The sequence below is a fragment of the Sodiomyces alkalinus genome (genome assembly GCF_003711515.1).
Source record: "Sodiomyces alkalinus F11 unplaced genomic scaffold SODALscaffold_4, whole genome shotgun sequence".
In the NCBI taxonomy this organism is placed as follows: domain Eukaryota; kingdom Fungi; phylum Ascomycota; class Sordariomycetes; order Glomerellales; family Plectosphaerellaceae; genus Sodiomyces; species Sodiomyces alkalinus.
Genome location: NW_021167082.1, coordinates 1,231,031 through 1,255,356, shown reverse-complemented (window position 1 = coordinate 1,255,356; position 24,326 = coordinate 1,231,031). Strand labels below are relative to the sequence as shown.

The window sequence follows — 24,326 nt, the reverse complement described above, 5'->3', positions numbered from 1 at the left end:
GAGAGAGAGAGAGAGAGAGAGAGAGAGAGAGAGAGGGAGAGAGAGAGAAAGGGAAGACGAGAGGAATGGGCCCACACGTACCACTGCAAAGGTCCAGCCATTATTCCCGACGATTCTTGAATCGTCATTGACGAACACACCGATCTGCAGGCACCATATGACGAAGGAGAAGATAATCTGAAAGCTGTGCATGCCCAATTTGGCACCCGGGACGATCTCCGGATCCCAGTCGAAGATTTTCATCATGGTCGCTGAGCTAGGCCAGGAGAGTAAAGCGGCAACGCTGAGAAGAACGGTCGAACGGTCAGAGGGTGGGGGCAACGGGGGAAAAAGTCGTTTGTTGTCTTGGAGGGTTGGGCAACGTCGATATCCTTCCTACCGCGTCCGAAGCAGAAATTGGAGATAGGGTATCGTGTCGGTCGTAAAGTTGATGGAGAGTTTGATAAGGTTATCGTAGGTGCGCTGTCAGGCGTTGGCGTTGGCGATCTCTGTAATGACGGCACGCAAGACAGGGTCGAATGGATGCTCGGGAGGATGGGAGATAGTGACCAAGTTGGATCTCAGCTGTATGTCGTCGTGCCGATAACCACGGGAGCATGCGGTCTTTCGAATACGGTGGGTTCTTCCGTAGGTTCGATGATAGTTGGCCTGTTGGCGCGGGGGTGGGAGAAGGGTGGTTGCTTTGTTTCGTTGATGGGAGCCCCGGCTGAAGTGACGTCCAACACCCAAAGTTGGTTGGAAATCCGGCGATTCGTGGCTGTTCGTTCAGGTAAGAAAGAGTACGGGGTTCGTAGCCAAGGTGAAACTAGAAGAACAGTTTTGCAAAAGTAAGAACGAGAGTCTGGAGAGGAAAGAGAAGGAAATGGTGCGTATTTGCAGGCAGCAAGGACAGGAAATGTGGCTATGAGGGAGCAGATGCCAATGATGAGGGAGCAAATGCCAATCATGAGGGAGACGCCGATCCTGATGTTGAGACGCCCAGCGCGTACATAGGGTGGGCGAAGTAACTTCGTATTAGGTAATTACGCTGCCCTGCGCACGACTGTTCGGCGGGTCAAGCTGCATCGTTAAATCATTCGCCTATTGGATGATGAAGCGACCGGGGCACTAGCAACCGACCCTACCGAGTACGTGTAAGCATACCTTAGCGTTGGTGCATCGAAGCTGTTCGACCTTCGTACCGAAGAGAACATGCCAAGTTCCAACTCTTTTGCTCGATCTTACGTTGTACTTCTAGACCTGCTATAATACCAGGTACCTTAGTAACTATTTAATGCAAGATACCTTAGGTACTTTTTGGTGTATGGTGGAAGTCTTAATAAAAGCTTTCGGATCTCGTATCTTCGGGGCCCTTGGATGGGTACGTATCCTATCTCTGCCGTTGCCATGCAACCCGACAACTGGGTCTAAGCCACCCCACGGATTCGCGCTAACTCAACGTCTGCGCCTCGCCTCCCTCAGCCCAGGAACAAAGCCACTCTGTCTTATTCTTGGTGTGCCACAGAAACAAAATGGGCCATATCGTGCCGATTGACATTTGAGGCTGATCTTTGTTGCGGCTTGGATCTCAATTCCCCTTCTGGTCACCCATATGCCTCCTGTGTCTACACTAGGTACGAAGTAGGTTTCCCCCTCAAAGCATACCCAAGCTTACCGTGCGCCTTCTGTATGAGAATTGAGACTTGATCTTACTTTGTTCAAACCCCACAGCATCAGGGTATGGCTACCCTTCTATCTGAATACAGGTAGCCACTGGCCATGATGGACGAGGCAGGTGCAGGCGCTTCTAGCTATCACTTCTTTGCCAGTGTGTATACGACCTTCCTGCGGGTGACATGTCTCGAGGTAGGAAACAAAAAAAGCCACAACCAGGAGCGACGAGCCGCTTCGCAGGGAATCCAAACTTATACACTAGCTTTGCGAGTGCACAGTTCTGTTCCCGTCATTATTCTACAGTTGACTCTTCTCTTGGTATTTAAATAAGGGCTTGGCTTGTGTGTACGCTTCAACACATACCATCCCACCCAAGGCACTGTGCACTGCCAGGATTACAACTTGCCCTCTTTTCGCGTCCGCCCCATCTCTGGACCTCGGGACCTTAGAACCTCTCGGACTACGCGTGGATCAGCAGTTACCGTACTATCCTATAGGCATCAGTCTAGGCGATGCCATTGGGGGGTCCTCCCACACCAGCGACGACGTTTGTCCTGCCGTATGTCCCAGGCAAGACGAAAGCCCATCTGGACCCCGTCTATAGCGAGCAGAGATCCCAGGCCGAGAGTCACGGAGAGAGCCAGACCAAAGAAAAAGAGGGAGTTACTAAAGGGGACGACATACAGCTGAAGACCAAGATCATGTGCGGGGGGCTGGATTGCAGGCCTTTGCAAGCCAACAGCATCTGGTTATACCTCGACCACGTCCAGGGCAGCCCAGCCTTGCAACGCCATGCCATGAAGGTCTGGTTTAAGGGACACGTCCTAGCAACTGTCAGGAGACACCGAGGTCATTACGCAGCCCAGACGTATGTCGATATTTTATTCCTCCCGATGAGAACCCACTAACACCGCGGCGGCGAGATAATAGGTACAGAAGGACCCTTTACATGGAGCCCCTGCCTGGACGTGTTCACAACCTTGCATGGCGGATTAGCATATCCCGACATCTTGCCGACCTGCTCGTGATGTGGGGGAAAAGGATTAATTCGGGCTGTTTCAAAGGGGCGAGGCTCAGCAAACAGTTTCCCCCTGATGAGCCTTGGGGAGCATTCGGAGATGGGGCCGAACAGACGACGGAGCTCTGAAATAGGGAGGACTAAGAAGGACATGAAGTCAAAGGGTATAAAGAAGGTCAATCTCCCCGCAAGGCCTGTACTTCATAGCGGGTTCGACATTTGTATCGTCAGCGCAGCCGTCTGCTTCCCTCTGTCTTTGGCTAGGCTGAATATGAGAGACTGGAAGATAAACCTACTTGTCCCACGGTGGTCTTGGTATGTCTTAACGAAGCTTCAGTAAAAAAAAGGTCCGGGAGCATCCGGCGTATGACCTCCCATTCCCACATAGAGAAGTCAGTTAATGCTGATGAGCGCTCCGATGCGTTTAATCCAACCGGTTAAATTGGTCTGAGAAGCCTCCAAACCAAGGACTTGATATACCTCTCGAATCTCTCATGAGACAAGGGGGACACAGTGTTAAATGTCTCATTGTGTCCTATCAGCACTGTGACTGCGATATCCACATCACCAGTTTTCGTTTGGATATGCGACGACGCATTTCTTACACCCTTCACGTAGTGACACCAACAAGGACTTACGTAGAATGAAGCCTGTTCAAAAAGAGCTCCCTAACAGGCTCAAACTATAAAACGAAAGCTTATATAACAGATGCGAAACAACCCCTTAAGAAATGACGGCTCTCGAAACCCTCATCTTCCCCTCATCCACCGAACAGAGCAGCCTCTCCCACCTCTTGACCGATCTCAAGCGTGCTAACCTATCCATACACAATCGGCTGCGGTCTATCCTGCAAGATGCCGAGTTTGTTCGCGAGGTCGCTGCGTCATTCGGTGGTGAAATTGAAGACGAGACGACGAGGGAGCCAACGCCAACACAAGCAGACTCGTCAAAGCGACGGAAGCGGTGGCGGCCGTTGGTCGCTAACGAACGGTGCGGTAGCTGGTATGTCCGGCCTGCGGATAAGACCGCAAGCGCCTATTTCAAGAGCACCGATGGTCATACCGGTGCCTGGAAGTTCAGTACCCGGAGGCTGAACTTGAATTTGCTCGGGCTGGTTGGAGAGTGCGATGGGTGAGTCTGCCCCTTTCCTCTCGTTCTGTACTTCACCGGTTCCTCTTTTCCCCAGTCTCCTTTTTTTAAGGTAGGGAAGAGACGGGGACGGAGTACCCACGTGGATGAGGGGAGCAAGGAGGAGACCAGAAAGCGAATGGAGGCTCATCATCTATCCAGGTGTATCATAGTCGACTCGACAAGACGAGGGAAGAGTACTGTTTCCCTGCATGCTCTTTCATCTCATCCTCTCTATTCACACAGAGACCCTGCTTCCTCTTCATCGTAAGCTATATGAGATGTGGACATGTCAGCTCACAAACGACACAACACAGGAATGCCGGACGCTCTGAGCAAGACCATCCCAATCTGGTGCGCGGTCCTCAACCGTGCCCTGTTCCCAGACCACCCAAACCCGACCGAAGCCCACGCCCTCTTCACCCCTCCCCAAGCCGTCTCCCCAACCGAACACGCCCAAATCGAAGCACTCCTACCATCCTTCCTTGCCTCCCTGCGCGCTCTGGACCTCGACCTCCCCGCCCTCCGCAGCCGCATCGCGAAACCCCTGCGTCCGCTCTGGGTAACCCCGGACTCGAATCTCACTCACCTCAGCGAGCTGCACGACGACGACGACGACGACGACGACGACGCCGACGCCGATGAGAACGGGTACAAAGACGGCAGACCGGTCGTCGTGTTCGAAGACTTCCACCCCGTCATCTGCTGCACCGCTTCCCGCCGCGTATCAGGGGGCGAACTCACGACAATTGACGGCGGCGGAGGAGGAGGAGGCGGCGGGGAAGGGTCCGCCAGAGGCGACAGCTTCGTCTACGTGCAAGGCGCAGGCGACGACACGGAGAACTGGGCCCACGGCCTCACAGCCGAACTGTTCTGGACCCACAAGGACCTCCTTTTATCAACGCCCGAGTCGGAGCTCCCTGCCTTGGTGGCGCAGCTCGTCGAGTCTAGTCGACTCCGAGGCGTTTCCCTACGTCGCGACGACAACGGCAGCAGCCGCGACCACAACCCGCAACCCAGGATGGTGGTGCCCGGCGCTGTCGCCGTCTGCTCCCTGGCCATGCTGGACGCGATCGACGAATACTCGAACAACGCTAAAGGGGGCAGCAATTCGGAGCGAGCAAACGGGGATAACTGTCGCATCGTGTTGACACCAGCCGTCACCGGGCGCGAGACGTGGGTCAAGTCGCCGCACGAAATGCAGGTCGGGCTCGGGAGACACAAAGTGGCCAGCCGGAACCTGCGGACCGCCCTGCCGGATATTTGCTCCTTCGTGACTCGTTACCTACAGGACCACGCGTCGGACAACCACAACCACGAGCGCGGGCCGGAAGCGGGAAGTCGCGTCCTCATTGCCTGCGAGACGAGCAAGGACCTGTCGGTAGCCACAGCACTGGCCGTTTCCATGTGGTGTTTCAACTCTGAGGGCACCGCGCCGAGAGACGCGGGGAAACAGACCATATTCACCAAAGATCTCGTCAAAGTCAGGTTAGGACGCATCATGACGGCATATCCCGAAGCAAATCCCGGGCGGGCATCGCTGCAGAGCGTGAATAGTTTCTTGATGGACTATAGATAGAGGAGGACAGGGGGTGTTGAAAAAAAAAGGAGATGAAGCTGTTGATGAATGGGTTTATGGGCCTCATCGGCTGTGCCCAGTGAAGCAGGCTCTTCTAGTTTTATCTATGTGTGCTTGCACATGCCACCGATGCTGTTTCTACTCCCCTTTCCCATCTTTCCCACACTGGAATCTACCTCTCTGGCGTTCGATTGGCAGACCTGAACCTACTTCATAGAGAAGGTGAGGGTTTGTTGCGACCTTGGTCGGCTAGTCAAGCGGCCCCGCTCTCGATCTTGGCGAGCGCATCAGGGAACTCGCTCCAATCCTTCATGATGACAACGGCGCCGGCGTCGCGGATAACCTTCTCCATCTCGGGCTGACGGTCCTCCGCGTAAGGACCAATGTAACCAATAACCTTGATGCCGGCACGCGTGCCGCTGAGGGTACCGCTCTTGGAGTCTTCGATGGCAACGGCCTCGTCAGCCTTCTTTCCGAGCTTCTCGAGGGCGTAGGTGTAGATGGCGGGGTCGGGCTTGGAGGTCGGGACGGGCAGAGAGGTGGCGGCGGAGAAGATGTCGTCCTCGGGGAAGAAGCGGTCCTGGCCGACCTTGACGACGGAAGCCCAGACGCGGCGCTTCGCGGAGGAGCTGACGACGGCGAGCTTGTACTTGCCGGCGGCCTGGAGGGACTCGAGCTGGGCGTCAACGCCGGGGCAGGGCTTCAGGGCGGCCTTGAGCTTAGCGATGACGGCATCCTCCTCGCGGCGGACATAGGTCTCCAACTCTTCCGAGGTCAATTCGAAGTTGTTAAGTTTCTGGAGTCCGAGCAACATGCCGCGGAAGTTCTGGCCAACGAACTCCTTGATGAGAGTCTCGCCGGTGAAGCGCTGTTCGACATTGTGAGAGGCGCAGATCTCGTTGATCAGCTCGGCGCAGGCCTCGAAGGCGAGCTCCTCGGAGAGCACGAGGGTGTTGTCGCAATCGAAGAGAAGGGTGGTGATCTAGAGTGCAACGAACAGATCGTGTTAACAGAGTACTAGATCCCAGGTTCCGGTGATATGACTTCGTTGGTTGTTTGCTTGGCCTGCATGCAGCCCGAGTATGACTTACTTTGGGCATCTTGGCTGGCTCTTGGAGGATCGCACGAATTCTGGAATAGTATGGTGTCGTCTGGCTTGGAGCGGGTGGAAATTTTCTTTTCTGTGGGTTGGATACAGGACGTCAGCACAGCGTCTGCACAATCGTCCTGCTGTCGAGAGGGGAGAGGCATAAGGTAGACAGCTCTCTTCTTAGAGAACAGGTAGACAGGTACAGTACCTTGGAACGGAGATAGGTCGACGTGAGATCTACTAGGTAAGCTAGCTGTCTAACGCTAGAGGTGGCTAAGAAGAGACTAGGAATTGAAGTTGGGGAGGACGAGAAAAGAAAAGTGGGAAAACAGTCGAGATATAAAAGAGATCAAAATAAAAAGAGCTGCTGGATCTTCACAAGGGGTAGGAAGGAAGTTTATTTGTGAAGGTACCATAAGGTAGCCAAGAACGTGGAGCCTCACTCCTTGCTTCGAGGTAGCTTCTACCTGTCTCGGCTTGATTTTTGGGGCAGTTACCGTACGTTACTAAGGTATACATACGTAAGGACATTTGAGTGTGTCCCTCCTTGTTTCTCGTGTAAGGTATCTACACGTGTATAACACGACGGCTTATATTCGTACTTACCCCTCCCATCCTCAATATGTGACTTGCCTGACTCGATGGTCGAGGAGCATGGGCCTCCCTGCCTGGGCACTGTATCACCCCAATTCTTCCCAATTTCGTCGAGCCGAATAGAGTCTACCTTTCTCGTGACACGGCAAACAAGACCATGTCTCCCTTCGTTCTATGCGGCAAAGTCAATTTTCGTTGCTGGAGCACTTCATCTTGTGTTGTCGCCAAGCAGGTGCCACTCCCCTGGGAGGGAGATAAGGCACATCACTCGCAGGTCCACGTTACCTTGGATAGGTAGTAGGTACCTCAAACCCCTCATCAATTAACATCCCCGTGTCACATTCGGTTCAATTCATGTTCACGTTGTGCCTCCTCCGGCAATCTTGTTTCCCCCCTCTTGTCCCAGTACGCACCGTGACAGGACTTTGGCTTCCCTAGCGCAACAATCCATACCCCTCCAGAACCCCGCAGTGGCTCCTCGGACCCTTGTCGTTATGTCGTCATTGCCCCCCACCATGCCAGAATTCTTGTCGACGGCGTAAAAAAGGCAAGCATCTTGACAAGAGCTACTGGCCTTCAAATCTGTCCAATGCATTCCTCCGCGACAGAATCACTTGCTATGGACTTCGCCATTCGAAAGGTGAGTTTTCGGGCGTAAGCCGTGATAACCCCAAGACGTGTGGTGCCGAAATTAGCCCATGGGCCATTCCATGGGCCATCAGAGGTGGCGGAGCGAACCTGCAGTTCTCACGCTCGGCGCAGTGGATATTATTATAGTACACGTGTACGTGTACGGAGCACACTTCACATGCAGCCGGGAGAGACCCTTATCCGTTATCCCGCGTATATATTAACCCGCCGCCGAATCAGCGCGCATCCTCGGACGCCGTGTCTGTCCATCCACAGTACAGAGGAGGGGCAACTTCAAATCGAGCGTCTCCGGCATATTGCTCCGCTCATTTTCCCTTGGCACTCGGAGGGAATCACCAACCCCTGCGCTCGCTCATCGGCGGCCTCAAACTAGATTTTCCAGGCAAAAAGTCTTGATGTGCCTGATCCAATTAATGCAAAGACGAGAAATAAAGGCATTGGTGTTGATGGTACGAAGTAGAAAAGTCGATGCTGTCCAGACCCCTCACATCATGTTGACGCCTTGGAAGAATACCATGTCAGACCAGTACATCAATGGAAGAGAATACAAGAAGTAACGTCATAATAAAAAGAAGAAGAAAATGGTGCATTTACCTATTTAGATGCCCTTCCGTCCTATGATTCTATAACGCCTGAAACCCCTATTCATAAAAACGTAAGATAAGCAAGCACACGAACCGCCTCCTACCACCCACCCGAGAATGTTTCCTCCTACCGTGCCGAGCCGCAATTAACCCGCCCTACCCAGATGTTTATATCACTGAAACAGGGCAGGATGACCATTAGACGAAAGGGCAAATCGAGACAAAAAATAACAAAACCGAAGGCAAGACAGAGAAAGAAAAAGACAAAAAAAGTAAGGACCAAGGGATCTCAGTATGGACAGACTGTTTCCGTCAACTTCCGTTGACAGACAAGGCAGGCGGTGTGCGCGCCTCAGTTCGGTCGAGCCCCTCGCCTGAATATGTAGGCTGGATGCTTCTGTTGTTTGTTTACAGAATGTCCTTCAGCTTCTGCTTCTGGTCCGCGGTCAAGGTTGTCGGGAACTTGACGTTATACTTGACAATAAAGTCGCCCCTACTGCCCTGCTTCTTCGAGATGGGCATGCCGAGACCCGGGTACTTGTCCGAGCTGCCGGGTTGCGTCGGGCCCGACTTCTCAATGCTGATCTGTCTGCCTTCGATGGTGGCGATGGTTCGTTTCCAGCCCGTAAGCGCCTCCTTCAGGTCGAGGTCAACCGTGTGGATGAGGTCGTCTCCCTCACGAGTGAATAGCGGGTGCGGTTTCTGACGTTGGGGGAGCAGGAATGGTCAGCCTTACAATGTCGTCGAACGAAAAAGTCATTTGGGTTGGGGGGGGGGGATAGAAAATCCAAAAACTCACCTCCTCAACTATGAAATGCAAATCCTGCTGTCCGCCCTCCTCCTGGTCACCGACGCCCTTGAACTTGATCTTCGAACCCTTCTTCAGTCCGGGCTTGATCGGCACCTCGAGCACCCTGTCCTCCGTGATCCGCTTGCCCGTCTCGTCAAACATCTTCCGCTTGATCTTCAACCTCTTGGTCGTGCCCGTGAACATATCCTCCAGCGAGACCGCGAGCGGCTTCTCCACCGTCGTGACCTCGGGCGTCGACTCCCGGGCGCCCCTGGACGACGCGAACTCGTCGAACCCGCCGCCCGAGGTCCGCACCCGCGACGAGCGGCCCCCGCCCCGACCGCTGGCGCTGCCGAAAGACGACGAGAAAATGCCGGGGAAATCGTCCCCGGCTCCTCCCCCGCCCATGCCGCCGCCCGCGCCGCCCTGCTGACGAAGGAACTCGGCGAAGACGTCTTCAGCGTTGCTGAAGTTGAACGGACCGCCGCCGCCACCGCCGCCCGTGCTGAAATGGAATGTCCGGGTGCCGCCGCCTGGCATGCCGCCAAAGTCGAAACCGGGCGGCATGCCGCCCGCGGCGAAGGGGTTGGGACCGGCAGTGCCATCCGGTGGCGGGGCCCCGCCGCCGCGGAGGAGGAACTCGAGGCCGTAGGTGTCGTATACTTTGCGCTTTTCTGGGTCGGAGAGGATCTCATACGCCTGGGAACATTCTTTGAACTTCTCGGACGAAACGGGGTTGTCTTTGTTCTTGTCGGGATGCCATTTTAAAGCGGCTTTTCTGTAGAAAAGCATTGGGTCAGCACGATTGCATCGAGGAGCTAGGAGGCTAGGAGGGGCAATGCTGTTGGCCCTCTAGGTACGAAGTCGAATGTGGGATAGGGGTGTATTGTCTGGGGCCGAAGCAGCAAGCGAACCAACGTCTTTGCGACTTACCTGTAGCCTTTCTTGATTTCGTCCTGGGTAGCCGAGGGCTTGACGCCCAGAGCGTCGTAAAGCTTCGTTTCCTTCACCATGGCGAAGGCCTGTCCCTGATGGATGCCGTATGAAACCTGGTAGTGACGAGGAGTCGATCCACTGTTTGGGACTTCACAAAGTTGATTCTCGTGGTGTCGTCGACTGAGGAGTAATGATCAATGCAATACCGGTCGTGAAAGGTACGTTCGTTGGAGTGAGTAGGTGATGGTGTATGGTGTGAAAGACAATGTACCGAATTCAGAACCCGAATACTTCGTAGTCGAGCGATGCTCAAGTCGTAGCTTTCGGTCAAATTGAAAGGTGGAACGATTTGTTGGTCGAGCAGTTAGCCCGGAAGTGAATAAGGAGTGTGACGATTGTCGTCCTTTGGGGGTTGGGTGGTATTGGTGGGGCGATAAAGGTCAGCTGGGTTGTGGAAGATTCGGTGGCGGCACTCGGGGCGGTCAAGGAGAAGCTGAGCGAGGTACTGTAGGTCCTTTCTTTGTCCAGTGGGATGACAGCGTAATCGGTGTGCAGTTACACTGGAGTCGAACGTCCTCAAAGCGGCAAGAGCTCAATGGAAAACTATGGAAGTCTCAACCCTCGAAGACTTAGACGGTTATTATTGTTCGCATTACAAAAAGATCCTTGTAGAAAGTCTGAATATGGACGAGACTATGCTTCTAATTTCGTGTTAGCAAAGCTCATTGTCGTTTATCTGCTGTCTGCCCGAAAGACGAGGATGGTACAACGGTGTGGGAGCCCAAATCAGTGACATCACCAGTCACAGAGCTCGAAAGCGTTCCATCCCATGGAACCTTCTAGAACCTTCCATCACTTACACCTTGAGTTGAAGAGGCTCTAGGTGACATTTACTTGGTATATATGGAAACATGGAAACACATTGGGACACAGACAATTTTACGAAGGTAGTTTAATGTTTTCGTTCCTCGATTCCGTCAACGAACATATCCCCGACGCCGTACGCTTAGTGAACCCCGGGCCGGCCGGGGCCGGTTCCGCTTCTCGGCATGTCCTCTGGGTCTGGGCGCGAGAACCACAGAGACATACCGATCCAGATACTTTTATACCGGCCAGAGAGAGAGAGAGTAAGTGACGGGTGGTGTTCTTTTGGCCTCCCAAGTCCCAAGTCACGATTTTGGGGGGAAATTGCCTTGAAAATAAAGCCACGGATCGTGTCAGAGAAAAACATATGCAAGGGGTATTGATTGAGAGTCTGATGCGATTGTGTGATAACACCCACTATTGTTGACATGTAAAGAGACCAAGTGCCCTGGTTAACTTCGTAGTAGGCGTCACTGATTGTCAACACCATGACCCTTGTCCCTCAACGTTGATTCTAATACCTCGCTCATGGGGAAACAGTACCCCAGTGGATACGAGACGCGACAGTAGGAACACTCGCTACCGGTTTATGCGGGACCCATTGGCTCCTATTGCGCGCGTTGCTCCGACTAGCTCTCGTGCACGAATACCATCGCTTCGGTCGCCGAGACGAGGCCGGCTTCCCCATGCCTTCGGCGGGATTGCTGACCTTCGTTCTAATTGCTCATCGCTCTGTCGCCTGACTCCCCCATTGCCGAATCTGCATTCCTCGGGAAGTGACTTGAGCTAAAAAGAGAGTTGTTGCCTTCTCGTTCTTGCATCTCGGGTTCTTTCAGTTGCGCTTCTTCAGGATTCGCCGTCCTATTTTCTTCCGCCCCTTGGGACGTCTCGACACCCACTGCTGCATTTCGGTACGCAAACACTTCTGTATGCTGCTGTCGGCCTGCAGTCCCTTCGTCACTAGAAGCTGTTGCACTCTCGGAATCCATGGCCTTGGAAACCCCATGGGGATAATATGGCGCTTCCGTTAGAGTCTGCCACTCGGAGATGTTCTTCCCAGTCGAAATGCCGTCCATTTCGGTCCCCCTCTCAAGTTCGATACTTTTAATTACCCCCGTGGCAAAATCCCCAGCCCTCGAGTCTGTATCGCTGTTGCCCACGGAGGCTCGGTTGGTCGCCATGGAATCGATGCTGTCAGACCGATATTTGCGCTTCGAAGGGGACAGGACTTTCACGCGGGTTGCGGCCGCCCTCGACGGATCCTCTTCTTCGGGTTGGCGGGATAGTTCCAGGTTGAAAGTCTTATTTTCTACGCGGACAAATCGCTGAAGTGCTTCGGACAGGGGCAGTTGGGGGGTATTTAAGGCGTCCTCGGTCGCGTATACCAATAGCGGGCTCCTTGATTCCCGCAGAATTTGCCGATTCACGAGTTCTATTGTCACTTTCTGCACAGAGTGTTAGTTGGCGAGGGCGTCGTCGCGAATGTATGGTTCAGTCACTGCTTACCTCTGCCTTTACCGGATCTTCGTCGCCCGGGACAAACGCAAGTCGCCACCACTGGTCTGCTGGTGGAGGCTCTTCGTCCAACTCGATAAGTTGAGGCTCTGCTCGCTGGCAGACATACACGACATCCTGTGCCGTGGCCACGCCCCGAAGGAAGTACTTCTTGCCGGTAAACGGGGATGTAGCCCCAACCTCATCGGGGTCTGTCAGGAGCGTTCCAAGATGGCGTCGATAAGCCCGAAGCTGGTCCCTTTCCCAGTTCAACTCTGGATTCAAGTTAGCCCTCATGTCTGCTTGAGTTTTGCGCCGAAAAAAACGAAAAAAAAGAAGAAAGGAAAAAAAGGAAGAAACCCCTTACTCTTTAGTTTCGTATCGAGTTCGGCGAGCTGTTGTCTGCATCGGGCAAGCAACTTTGTTGTTTTCTCCCGAAGCCCCTGCTCAACCTCCGTCGCCAAGGGGGGAAGGCTGTCAATGTCGATGTCTATGCCTTCGATGGGCTCGGGAGGCTCGGCGTCCTGGAAATCGGCTAGACCATCCAGATACTTGCTGTAGCCTTCGTACTTGTCGATTGCCTTGACAAGCATGTCTCGCTTGTCATATGCTTTATGCGTCTTGGGATCCTCCCATCTCTTCAGCTCGTGTTCCTTCGCGGTCGCCTCATACAGCTTCCCCAAAGTCCAGGCTAACTGCTCCTGAATGGAGCGTGCGTCCTCCTTCCTGCTTTCGAGATAGCGTTCCGGGTACCACACGTCGGGGATTTCCATCGATTCGGGACAAGTTCCGTCGAGGAGGACGCTTACGACATCGCCCATTTCCCTGAATACTGTCATCTTCGTGTCCTCCTTGAGCTCCTGCCAGGTCATGGCCTCCTCCCATGCCAGACAATCCCAGACGTCGTGGAAAGTCTCAATCTGCGACCATTGGTTGCTGCTCAGCTCAAAGTCCAGAAAACAGAACCGTTCGACCGCGTCCACCATCTCGAACGAGCTCGTGTATACAGAAAGCGCCTCGTGAAGCAGTGGTTTGAGCACTTCCACCTCGTTGCCATGGCTCAGAGCGTCGAAGAATTGTCTCTCCTTCGCACAATTTGTGGCAGTCAGCAAGTCAGCCAGGACCTCGGCAGACCCATAGCTTCTGTCGCTCAGGTCAAGGAAGGCCATGAGACGATGAATCTCCTCGTTAAAATCAGGCCGCACTGCTTCGGTATCTTGAATCTGGCCCTGTTGCATGGCGGATAGGAGATGGGGAGGATAGATGGGCTGGCCTTTCCACCAGTCGCCGTTGTGACCGTAGCTTGCAGCCGGACTACCTGTCTGGAGAAGAGTATTCCGCGCAAGGGGTATCTCGTGCAAGATGGTCAGGATAGCCCCAACCCTGTGTCCCGCGTGGCGGGCATTGGGCTGCTGGACGAGAAAGACGGGCGCACCGGGTGCTCTCCGACGTGCGGAGGGAGGCGGGTCAGAAACAGGCCTAGCAGTATTACTGAGCCCGGTCGGTACCATGGCCCAGCTGTTCGGATCATACTCCTCACGATTCGCGGGGCCAAAATACGGTTCGTGCAGGTCCCCCCCCGTAATGCCAGACTCCTGGGGGGCTACCCCCGACTCGCGGGCCGACTCGGCAAGGGCTCGCCTGAGTTCATCATACTCCTCTGCGGCGTTTCTCGGACCTAGTAAATTCCAACAATCAACTGTGATCTCGGCCAGAGATAGGGGGTTTCATTACCGGTCGCATCTCCGGCCATCCACTCAGCAACGGCGTCAAGTGGTGATCTGTTATTGTTGGTTCGTGAGGGGGGTCGCGACGGAGCAGTCGATCCCTGCCAGTATTGACGTTCGGGGGGAGGGGTGGCGCCGTGCATTACGACGTCATTGGGAGGCTCTATTTCGAAGGCTATAGGGGGATATTGTTAGTCTCGTTGACATTGTCTTCTTCCAAAGGTATATGGGTGAATGTGGACCGGCCGAGGCGGATGAAGCGCACAAATTCTCGGGTTTTTGATATCGCCATTACGGTCGCCAACGAATGCTGATTCGTCCCATGTGTACTTTTGCCGAAACTGGAGCCAGATTCTTGGTAATTAGAAAGGGCAGAACAGGCAGGAACCCAAAGAGGCGAATATGGTCGGGACAGAACACAGAGGGACAAGAGGCATTGCATACCTTTTCCGGGCTGTCATAGAATTCCATGATCAGCTGCTGCATGTCGTTGGTAGTCTACTTTCTGGGGTTAGCACCAGCACAGCACCACAACTTGAAGGCCGGGGTCTACGGCTCGTTTGCTTCATTGCTCGGAATGACCCAGTACCAACGGACCTTCAGGGCGGCCTTGACCATGTTACGAGATTCTGCAACATCGAGACATGCGAACTCGCAGAACCGCAAGACGTCTTCTTCTGTTGGTTCCGACGCCATCTTTCTTGAGCTGGGTATTTTGGCTTGTACGTATGTGTGGGTGGGTAGCGTTGGTGCGCGTGGTTTCGTACTAGATGCCCGTTTCGAAAGTCTGAAGAGCTTCGTCAGACGAGATTGCGGCGAAGAAAGTCAAGTAGACTGGTCCGCATGGCCGTGAGGCGCCGGGTTCGCGTTGAGGAAGGTTGAAGCAATAGCGGAGAGGGTACGAGTTCGGAAATATTGTGCTGATGCTTTTGACTACGTCGTCCTTCGTCCGGCATGTACGTCGTCTTCGTACTGATTACCACTAAAGAAATGGCCAGTGTCGAAAGGAACGATTGAGGGGCGGGCCCCGAAGTTGGAAGAAAGATGACAAGAGGAAGGAACACGCGGGCTGTAACGACTACCTATGAAGTGACCATCAATTCTTCGAGTAAGAAGTAGACAGGTAGAATGAAGAGGACGGTGGGGGAAAAGGTACCAATGGTAAATGACAGAAAAAAAGAAGCTCAGAGCAGGTGTCCGAACAGGTTGTGTCATGGTGGGACATAGCTCGGATATCCCGTACACTTCTATTACCCACTTAGGTACAAACTGTACATGTACCACTGTGTGTTAGTGCTGCTGGCGGTACACTAGAACCTTGACAATAGCTTCGCCAGTACACGTGTACTGAAATTCAAGCCGCTGTATATAAGAAGAAATCTTTAAATATCTCCTTTATTACCTTATGTGGTGACGGATTGAGAGCTTAATGTTCAGAATATATGAATACTTCACAGTACATACTCCCAGGAACCACTCTCAGAACCAAGTCACCAAGACACATAACGTGGGACACCACTAATAGCGTGACAGGTCTAGCATCACGAGACCAGTAAGCCACAGAAGATGATAAAGGCTGCTGATGTCTAAATTCAGTCCAGTCCAATTTCCTAAGGTACTAAGCACAGAATACAAACAGAATCTCACTACGAACGCACCTGCGCAGTCCGGTAGTAGTATGGCATAGGTTCTCACCGTTAGTAGATGCTTCGTGACACTACCTTGGAAACAACACCATGTACATGGAAATAAGGTGACTACAATTTACCGATAGGTGGTACCCTTGGGCAACTTGGAATTGGACAGATTATACAGGTATCCAGCGATTTTATATTGGGTTCTCGAGGGCGGCTCAAACAGGTCATGATGCACGAAAAGCATCAAAAGCACTAATGGCTGCATCTCCATACGAGGAGACTGAAACTGGCTCTTTCGCAAAGTGATATCATGTCCTATCCGACTGTCCATCTTTCCCTAGAATCTATCGAATGCCAGGCTAATAATGTGGCCTGGCGAACTTCGACCATAGCCAAATGGCCACGGGCCGCCGAGAGTCGATCTGCATCGGCTCGCGGAATATTCCTGACGGGTCCTTACCCTGGCTGGCTCAGCCCAGCTGAATTGTGATGGTTACCTATTGAACGCCCTCCAGACCGTCGCTATGCTGCATTGCCATAACTTGCGAGAACAATGAATAGAGAGATAAAAGGGGTAAACGGCCCGGCTCACAAAATAAAGAACGCCTTCCCTTAAAATGAGCGACGGTCTCTTCATGTCCCCCACCCACCAAGTACTTTCCTCTTCGTAGACCGCTAGCGGAAGCAGCAACAGGCCTCAGTGTTGCTCACATGGTCGCACGCCCGGGGTATCGTCACGCCGTGTTATCCTTCTTGCCAGCTGCCCTGGTACTCCGATCGTCCGCATCTTCATCTTCCTCGTCATCGTTGTACTCGTCCATCTCGAAATCGCTATCGCTACCACCCAGATCGAAGTCCGCCTCCTCATCTGTCTCGTTCCAGAACGCATCATCGTCTGGGGATTTCTGGGGCGCCGGTTCGAGCTCCGCAGGCGTGGGGAACTTGACGCCCCGTGGGATATCCTTCTTCGACGCCTCTATGGTCTCGGCCGCTTTCTTGTTATACTCGGCGCGGTTATCGCGGTACAGGACACCAGCGTCCACGTTGGCGGGAGAGTTGATTTCCGGGTCGTCCAGGAGCAGCAGGACAGATCGGAGGACCGACTCGACGCCTTGGAGCGGAGACCAGCGCTCGCAGGCCTGCTCGCCCGACTGGTCATCTTCGCCCGGCGTATGTAGGATCGAGATGCATAGCTTGCCGTCGGGGTAGATGTTGGGGTGAACGATCTTCTTACTGGCGAACTGGAACGTCGGCGGTTGGTAGGGATATTCGGAGGAAAACGTCATCGTGGCCTGGACAGCAACAGGATAGAAACAGTTAGATACGAGCGACTCCTCGCTACCAACTTGACACAGCAGACGACGGAGTGTTCCCACTCACCTTCAGGTAGGCTCCATTAAAGACACTGTCAGGGTTGACGACCATCAGACCGATCTTCCAGTGAAGAAGATTCCGCTCATCCACCTAGAGCCAGAGCATGTGAGCAGAGATAGTACGAGGAAGGGCGTCGGAAACGGGCGCGTCGCAGAACTCACCACAACATGAACCCACTTCTCCTTCTGGAGCGCCTGTAGCTCGCTCATAAGCCGTTTCTGCGCCATCCTTGTATGTGTGGATATGCGTACGTCGGAGATGGAGAAGAGACGGTGATGCAAAGTGGAGGCTGGTGAGACACGTTTCCGGTCGATAGCGGTTGACGAATATTTGGTTTCGCGGTTTGGTTGCCGTCCACGGAAGATGATGGTTGAGGGGGCGTTGAGCTGGCTTATTTACGGGAAATAGACGTAAGAAGGTTTCCTCCCTTCGAGTCAGTCGAAGGCTTTAGGTCCTGGGTAGGGCAGGCAGAAGAATAAGGTACCCGAAGTCAATCAGTACTCCATACCTGAAGTGGCGTGCGCGGTAGGTGGGAGGCCAGTTCGTGGAGGAGACCTGGCTATTGCGTGGCAATCGCTGGGTGGGTATTATTGGTAGAACAGTGATATGTATGGAGTAAGGCGGCCAGATAATGGTGGCAGTAGTATCCTATTATATGCCGAGATAAAAGTCGATGTCGACGTTGTTGGACGATACGAGTACTTCGAAGAAAGACCACGATTAAACAGAGTACGGAGGTAAAAGCCGGTCAGAAGATTGACGCCTGGGAAGCTCCAAAACACCCAAGGGCGCTTCTGGACCTGCCCAGACCCTTTAATAAAGGATCCTGGTTCTTGCGTTATCCCTTTGATTGTGAAAGCAGCCCGACGTCAGTCAGCACAGACTCGAGTCCAGCTGGCCGGTACGGTGGGACGGAGTACAGATACGGGGATATGGGAAGTATTTGCGAAGTACCTTCTGTTAACTCCGGTGGCGGGGTCTGTTAGATACAGCATAACTGGAACCGTCAAAATACCTAGGGTCAAAATTGAGGGGTTGAAATCGTACCTAGGTAGGTAAGTGAAGATTTGATTAATGTAATTTTGTACTATTATTATTATGCAGGATATCCTTCGGTCAAATCCGTGCCCGTTACGTAACCGTAAAAACTAATGTACGGTCTGTTCAACAGGGTCATGGTCACGCGCAAGGTACGTACCCACGGACCCTACCCCGCTGGCTTCTCTACCTAAGGTAGGTAATTAATTACCTTATTTCAAAGTCGCACCCGTAGGTATTTCACGTAATACGCAGCCGTTGCCTCATCTTTCAACACGGGTGAGTTTTGCTTCCGGATGATCCGGAGAGGACAAGTCCCATATGATGTTTCACTCGGCTATGTCTAGGGTATGCAATGTCTACTATCCGAGATTGATACATGCAGTCTCATCCCTCCCCATAGCATGTACTCGAATGTCATTTTTCTACATGAACTCGACTACGACCCCAAATGAGACGGATATCGAAGCGTACTTCCAGCTCAGATGAGACAGGAAAGGGATAAGTTGTTCTCTAAACCACTCATGCACCGAGATCGTAGTATATACACCTCTCCGTCCTGAAGTTGTACAGGAAACAATGCCGGCTTCCCTCCTTCTGCTCCCACGCCGACCGCCAGTCCGTTAGCATGACACGTATGTCCCTTACATAGTGCCTCTCCGTCGTCGTTACCGACTGCTCGAGCTTGCGCCAGCTCTCCCCGTCCGACAGGCTCGTCTCCTGGATCAGGTCCAGGATCTGGCCCGTCGTCTCCACGGCCAAGATGGGTCCCTCGAGGAAAGTCTGTACCAAGTTCGCAGCGCTCTGTTGCGCTTTTTCGACGACGGTGCGACGATTGAACTTCTTGCTTCTATTCTGAGCGACGAGCACACGCACATCCTGCTCGGCGTGTGTTTCGGCCGCTGTTGCTGCTGCTGCCGCCGCCGCCGCCGTCGTCACATTCTTCACCAATGCCTTGGAATCTCTCTCGCGGATCTCGGCCCGGAGCCATGGCACGAGTTGGGGTTTGCTAATTTCCACGTCCGGCGTGTCTTTCTTCCCCAATGTCTTGATTTTGAGGACGTCGTCTTGCTTTATGATGATCACCCACGAGTAGCTTTCGTCTCGATGTTTCGTCAGCAAGTCTTCCGGCGACCGCGCATCGTGTGCAAGCTCGCCGCTGATGTTGTGAGCCCACAGTGTTCGCAGAATCTCTATTCCGGTCGATCGTAGCACGGCGGCATCGAAACTTCCAACAAGCACATCGCACTGCGATGTTCATCAGCTGCTGGTCCCACTCTCACGGAATACGCTGATAGATACATGCCCGTTTAGTATTGAAGATGTTTCGGTGGTCATCCTCTGCTTTCTTGAGGAACGCCTTCCCACCACTTTTCGGTACCCGTGCGAGTCTTTCCCAGGCCAGGTTGAAGCCGACGGCGTGCCGTTCCTCGAAGTGCCCGCTGACTCGGGGGCGGTATTCTTTGATGAGGCTATCGTACCGACCCCCGGCCGCAAATACATCTTTAAATTTCTTATCGTAAAGGCAAGAAAACAATATGCCACCTTTGTAAAAGCTCTCTTTCAAGCTGTTGAGGGGGTTGATGTAAATCTTGCTCACGACACCGAGCCGTTTGGCATATTCATATACTTCCTTCAGATGAGCCAAGGTCGACGAGGCCCTCTGGTACATGTCTGTACCTTCGAATAACGTCTTCAGCTTGGAAAACGCCTTGCTCGGGGTGTCTACGATGACATGTCAGTTTCACCCGTTTACCTACGGGCTTTCCCGTTCGGCGCCTAATAAACCTACCCCTGAAGTCAAATCGCTGTAGCTCGTCAAGGCTCATGGCAGAAACTCCTACCAACGGAGAACGAAGCTCTCCCCTGAGCTTCTGGAAGGTATGATCATGGATGTTAAGCTTGCTGAGAACGTCGGCGACTGCCTGGCGAGAGCCGGGCTCAATCCTACAGTACTCCAGAATAAGCTGGAATAGTTCTGAGTGTCCGAGATGAAAACACATTTGCACCGACGAAAGCGAAGGGAATGTCGTGACAATCTCATCCAGGACCTTTATCACCTCGGCTTCCTTGAGAGCCAGGTCCAAAGTGTCTGTAGTCACAATGTCGAAGTCAACCTCGCCAAGCATCAGGGGTTGGCCGTCCTGTCGGTCCCGGAAGATGTTACCGAAGGTATATGTCCGCTGCACCGGAGAGCCTCCAGTTTGTTTGGCGAGCATTCGGGCGTGGCCCAAGGTCAGGTCATACGGGAGTTGCAAAACCGTGCCGTGGGAATCAAGGAGCCTTACGACGTTGTCGCCGTATTGTGACGCCTTGGGGTAAATCACATTCCTGGGCATCTCAAGCGCCCCGTGACGGCGGAAAATAGAGATGAGCGTCTTCTTGACGATATTTTGGTTCAAAACATCGGTCTGACTCGGAGAACCCGCGTGCATCTCCCAGGCGTAATCCTTGGTTTGCTCTACGGGACGTGAGAACAGGGTGGAAAGCATTTTCTGGTAATATGGCGAGCTTGGATCAGCCAGGCCTGCCAATGTGCGCCTGATCGTCTCGTTCTCCATCTGAACCGGAAGCTTCCCGCTATGGAGCAGCTCTCCACTCGACGGTCGATCTTTCGGATTGTGCGTTAGTAGGGAGAGGATGATTTCTGTCTGCGTCTTTTGGGTGGGCTTAAAGTCGGATGGTAGCATGGGAGGTGAGCGTCGCAGCTTGCCGATGACGTCTGCTCTCTGCATCCCCATCATCGGAGGGTAGCACATCTCGAAGAAGATGACTCCCAGAGAATACATCTGGAAAAACATTAGACAGGGAAGGCAATGCAATGCACAAGCACGGCTGATGCAGGAGACGGGCAATACTTACATCGACTTTGAGACTGTATGTCCCCGTAGCGCCGGACCTCACCTCAGGCGCTGCATATGAAGCCGTGCCAATACTCCTGGTTATGTCGTCTGATTCTAAAGCATTCGCGATACCCTTCTCGACGGCAAACTGCCCGCTCGTGGCCAGACCAAAGTCACCGATCTTGACATTGTCAACGCCGTCTGAGCTGTGAGCGATGAAAATGTTCTCTGGTTTCAAGTCTCTGTGAACGATACTGAGACTATGGATATGAGCGAGACCTTCAAGGATCTGGCGGAAGATACGCCAAATCTCCGGGGTATTCTGGTATAGCTTTCTCGCTATAAGATCGCGAAGCGTCTGTTTCTTGACGTCAGTCTAGATTCACGCGTGAATGGGAAGAAAACCTACACGCTTCTCGCAGTACTCCATAGAGATGTAAAGTATGGTTTTATAAGGGCGCCGCGGTTGGTTTTTGCGTGGTCCCAGGGTCTCTCTGACAGCTTCTGGTGAGGCAGAGCGAACCTCAATGTCCGAGGACGACTCGTCCCCATCCTCGTCTACATCTTCATTGTCCTCCTCTTCGTCACCGGAGTCGTCATACTCAAATTCGACGTGAGGAAACCCACTCGACGACATGAAGTCAAGACCCCCGGTGCTGGTGGCAAACTGGATATCGGGTTGATGAGGCAAGGTTTCCGTCGATGCATCGGTTTCCGTGGAGGTCTCCCCTTCAGTGTCGGTGTCGTCGGGGATTTCTTCGACCCAGGTGTTGTAGTATCGTACCACGGCTGGATGACTGAGCTGTGACAGAAGTCGAACTTCCTTTAGAATCTCCGTCAGGCTGGCTTGGGACCGCTGGCTGATCTTCTTGATAGCGTAGATTTGCCCATCGAGTTTCTTGCGCGCCTTCACGACCTCACCGAACCCGCCTTTTCCAAGCCGGCCTTCTTCTACGAAGTCCTCCTGATACCTCGATAAGGCTTGAGTTCTATTCGTTGACTCGCGTCTTAACCTAGGCGTCAGATTATGGGAATGGTGGCTCGGCGAATGGAAACTGGTGCCCAGGGAAGACGAGTCATCTAGTAGCACAGGCGCATCGGTAGCTAGAAACTCGCTCGATCCCAGCTCAAAAGCTCGAGGGCGTTTCTTGCCATCTTGTTTGAAGAATCTAGTGACGAGTTCCCGAAGTGGGTTGGAGAGTAAGAGAGCGTCGACAAGCGCAGAAGGGGCGTGGTACTTCCGAAGCACGTCAAGGCCAAAAATCATCTGTAGAAACACAACCCCAAAGTCCCAGACGTCAGTCTTTTGCGTGTAGATTGGCCTTGATGTCGCAGCAATCTCCGGAGGTAGCCAGTAGGCTGACTTGGCCGATCCTAAACCTGGGAGAGTCCGAGCTTGAGCAGATAAGGTGTGCAATTCCCTCTGATAGCCCGCGTCGGAGAGCTTGGGGACGATTTCTCCAGTCGGCTCCCTGAATAATAAGACGTTTCCGGCGTGGATGTCCTGATGGACTACCGACTTGTTGTGCAGAAAGCTCAGAGCGTCCAGGAGATCTCTAGTCCAGGCACGGACCTTCCCAACCTCTAGATGGCCGGCAAGGTCTAGGAGTTCATCCAGCGGCCCCTTATCGGCAAAAGGTGTGAGAATGGTGAAGGACCAGGGGCTGGGGGCCTTGCGATCCCCAGCCTGCGCGCCCCTCTCGACGCGAAAATCGAGCACTTCAAGAAGGTTCCTGTGACGGATCGATTTCAACGACTCGAGCAAGGATTCAAGAGCTTGGGCTTGCTTCTTGAACAGAGCGACATCCTTCCCGACTGTCCGGAGCCGCGTTTCCTTGAGAGCAAGAACAGGGCACTCTTGGCCAGCGGGCACGACAGGACGCACGACGTAGATGGTAGAAACGGGGCCCCTGGCATGCTCGGATTTACCCGTCACAGCCTGGAAGATGATTTCGTTGCCGGTTTTATCGGTCGCCCGGCACGGTCGGTCAAAAACGATCTGACTGCTGTCCAGGTCGCCATCGCCCGTGAGAGGGACGGGGATGAACGCATTAGGCTGACTCTTCTTCCGCTGCTCTCTTGCCCGCTCTTTCTGGCGCTTCAGCTCCTCCTCCAGCAGGCCGCCGAGAACCCGCTCTTCCTCCCGGCTCTCTTCTGCGCGCCTACGCTCGTCGGCCTCCTGCTGTTCCTTGGCTTGCTTGGCGAGCTTCTTTTCGTGAGCTGCCCGCTCCTGCTCGAGGGAGGGCAACTTAAGTCCCTTGGCCTTGGCCTGAGCTGCGTCCTCTAGGATTTCTCGCACGCCTTCCACGATGCGGTCGATCATCTCCTGCTGCTCCTGGGCGAAGATCTTCGGCTCGGTTTCAAGGAACCTCTGGACCTTAAAATGCGTAACGTCACGAAGTCCAGTCGAGTCCTTCACTGTTAGGAGGGGTGGGGTTTTAGGGTAAGTTGCTGTGAGAACAACCCCCAAAGTAAGAGCAACGTCGTCATTGGAGGGAGCCCGAATCCGAATGTCAAATGAGGGATCGGTCCGCTGCGCCTTCTCGGTCAGTAATTTGTGATTAATATCTTCCAGAACTACATCCAAGGGCAATCCGGGACTCGGAGTCTTGGAGCTAAGGGTAGGTAGTAGTTCACCTTCCATGCACTCGTGGTTTCCTTGTGCTTCACAAAGTCCTCGCCATATATGGCCTCGAGAACCATGAGTTCATTTTGTTGCAGCTCTTCGTATTCGATCTTAGGAGTAGCGTCTGGGGTCCTGGGCGTGAGACCCGGGAAGCTGGAGTCATCTCGTTGCGGCAAGTTGATAGTGGGTTTATTCCACACCCCAGAAGGTTTCCACGCCATGATGAGACGTTGGATGGTAGGAAGGATCGTCACAGCCAAAGGCCGTGAGTCTTCACTGTGGAAAGACCATCCTCAAAAGATATACATAAAGTGAATTTGTTTGCTTTGCTTGTCGATTGTCAATATTTGATCAGGCTCATATTCAAACACCCGACAACTCTTGAGAGGAGGGGTGTGACCACACCGTTGGAGTTGGCGGTATTATGTAATATTAGAGGCTCCCAAGCATGATAACGGGTACAAACCCCCCCACTACCTTATCAAATGAACCTCAGCCGCTGAAAGACGCCAGTACCTATCTTTTGCTAAAAAATGGGCCCCTGACATCATGCCCACATTATTCCCGAGACGCTAACAAGATGGCTATTCCACGGAGTTTTGTCGTTCATGTTTTATGTTCATGAAAAGTTGTCGATAAGCCCTGAAGTTCGAACTGACTGTCTGCCATAACGCAGAGTTGCATCTTAGCAAAGAATTTG

The 24,326-nt window shown here is 53.3% G+C and overlaps 9 protein-coding genes across 9 annotated transcripts in view; 2 read left to right on the top strand and 7 right to left on the bottom strand.

Moving 5' to 3' along the window:
* The window catches only part of SODALDRAFT_323646 (hypothetical protein), a gene marked incomplete at both ends in the record, with an annotated part of 1,291 nt that extends 1,045 nt beyond the window's left edge, over nt 1–246 (bottom strand). Inside the window, one exon of the mRNA XM_028609816.1 lies at nt 82–246. Coding sequence (XP_028467029.1) covers nt 82–246 — 165 coding nt within the window. The remainder of the gene's footprint in view (nt 1–81) is intronic.
* Nucleotides 247–465: 219 nt separating this feature from the next.
* On the bottom strand, nt 466–1,537 carry SODALDRAFT_359092 (hypothetical protein; the record flags this gene model as incomplete). Its single annotated transcript, XM_028614153.1, has 4 exons — nt 466–564; nt 615–757; nt 836–963; nt 1,440–1,537. The coding sequence occupies 4 exons, from the start codon at nt 1,535–1,537 to the stop codon at nt 466–468; spliced, it is 468 nt and encodes a 155-aa protein (XP_028467028.1).
* A 392-nt stretch (nt 1,538–1,929) lies between these two features.
* SODALDRAFT_332658 (hypothetical protein) lies at nt 1,930–2,932 on the top strand. The gene is made up of 2 exons (XM_028611772.1): nt 1,930–2,521; nt 2,584–2,932. Exons 1-2 carry the CDS (start codon nt 2,166–2,168, stop codon nt 2,798–2,800), a joined length of 573 nt encoding a protein of 190 aa, XP_028467027.1. The 5' UTR covers nt 1,930–2,165; the 3' UTR covers nt 2,801–2,932.
* Nucleotides 2,933–3,401: 469 nt separating this feature from the next.
* SODALDRAFT_276074 (initiator tRNA phosphoribosyl transferase) lies at nt 3,402–5,378 on the top strand (the record flags this gene model as incomplete). The annotated part of the gene is made up of 5 exons (XM_028608000.1): nt 3,402–3,564; nt 3,613–3,802; nt 3,962–3,996; nt 4,117–4,749; nt 4,921–5,378. The coding sequence occupies 5 exons, from the start codon at nt 3,402–3,404 to the stop codon at nt 5,376–5,378; spliced, it is 1,479 nt and encodes a 492-aa protein (XP_028467026.1).
* On the bottom strand, nt 5,285–6,840 carry SODALDRAFT_332654 (HAD-superfamily hydrolase). Its single transcript, XM_028611771.1, has 3 exons — nt 6,677–6,840; nt 6,470–6,559; nt 5,285–6,360 (listed from the first exon to the last, which is right to left on the bottom strand). The coding sequence occupies exons 2-3, from the start codon at nt 6,476–6,478 to the stop codon at nt 5,632–5,634; spliced, it is 738 nt and encodes a 245-aa protein (XP_028467025.1). The 5' UTR covers nt 6,479–6,559; nt 6,677–6,840; the 3' UTR covers nt 5,285–5,631.
* A 1,824-nt stretch (nt 6,841–8,664) lies between these two features.
* SODALDRAFT_154681 (DnaJ-domain-containing protein) lies at nt 8,665–10,359 on the bottom strand. Its single transcript, XM_028606889.1, has 3 exons — nt 10,021–10,359; nt 9,097–9,913; nt 8,665–8,999 (listed from the first exon to the last, which is right to left on the bottom strand). Exons 1-3 carry the CDS (start codon nt 10,098–10,100, stop codon nt 8,706–8,708), a joined length of 1,191 nt encoding a protein of 396 aa, XP_028467024.1. The 5' UTR covers nt 10,101–10,359; the 3' UTR covers nt 8,665–8,705.
* Nucleotides 10,360–11,603: 1,244 nt separating this feature from the next.
* SODALDRAFT_339648 (hypothetical protein) lies at nt 11,604–14,804 on the bottom strand (the record flags this gene model as incomplete). The annotated part of the gene is made up of 7 exons (XM_028612874.1): nt 11,604–12,332; nt 12,394–12,656; nt 12,749–14,059; nt 14,116–14,283; nt 14,374–14,449; nt 14,553–14,606; nt 14,706–14,804. The coding sequence occupies 7 exons, from the start codon at nt 14,802–14,804 to the stop codon at nt 11,604–11,606; spliced, it is 2,700 nt and encodes an 899-aa protein (XP_028467023.1).
* Nucleotides 14,805–16,479: 1,675 nt separating this feature from the next.
* On the bottom strand, nt 16,480–17,346 carry SODALDRAFT_276024 (ubiquitin-conjugating enzyme; the record flags this gene model as incomplete). Its single annotated transcript, XM_028607999.1, has 3 exons — nt 16,480–17,037; nt 17,126–17,209; nt 17,281–17,346. 3 exons carry the CDS (start codon nt 17,344–17,346, stop codon nt 16,480–16,482), a joined length of 708 nt encoding a protein of 235 aa, XP_028467022.1.
* A 1,063-nt stretch (nt 17,347–18,409) lies between these two features.
* On the bottom strand, nt 18,410–23,976 carry SODALDRAFT_332641 (serine/threonine-protein kinase gcn2). Its single transcript, XM_028611770.1, has 6 exons — nt 23,638–23,976; nt 21,410–23,533; nt 21,020–21,358; nt 19,950–20,946; nt 19,464–19,882; nt 18,410–19,405 (listed from the first exon to the last, which is right to left on the bottom strand). The coding sequence occupies exons 1-6, from the start codon at nt 23,845–23,847 to the stop codon at nt 18,680–18,682; spliced, it is 4,815 nt and encodes a 1,604-aa protein (XP_028467021.1). The 5' UTR covers nt 23,848–23,976; the 3' UTR covers nt 18,410–18,679.
* Between the last annotated feature and the right edge of the window lie 350 nt (nt 23,977–24,326).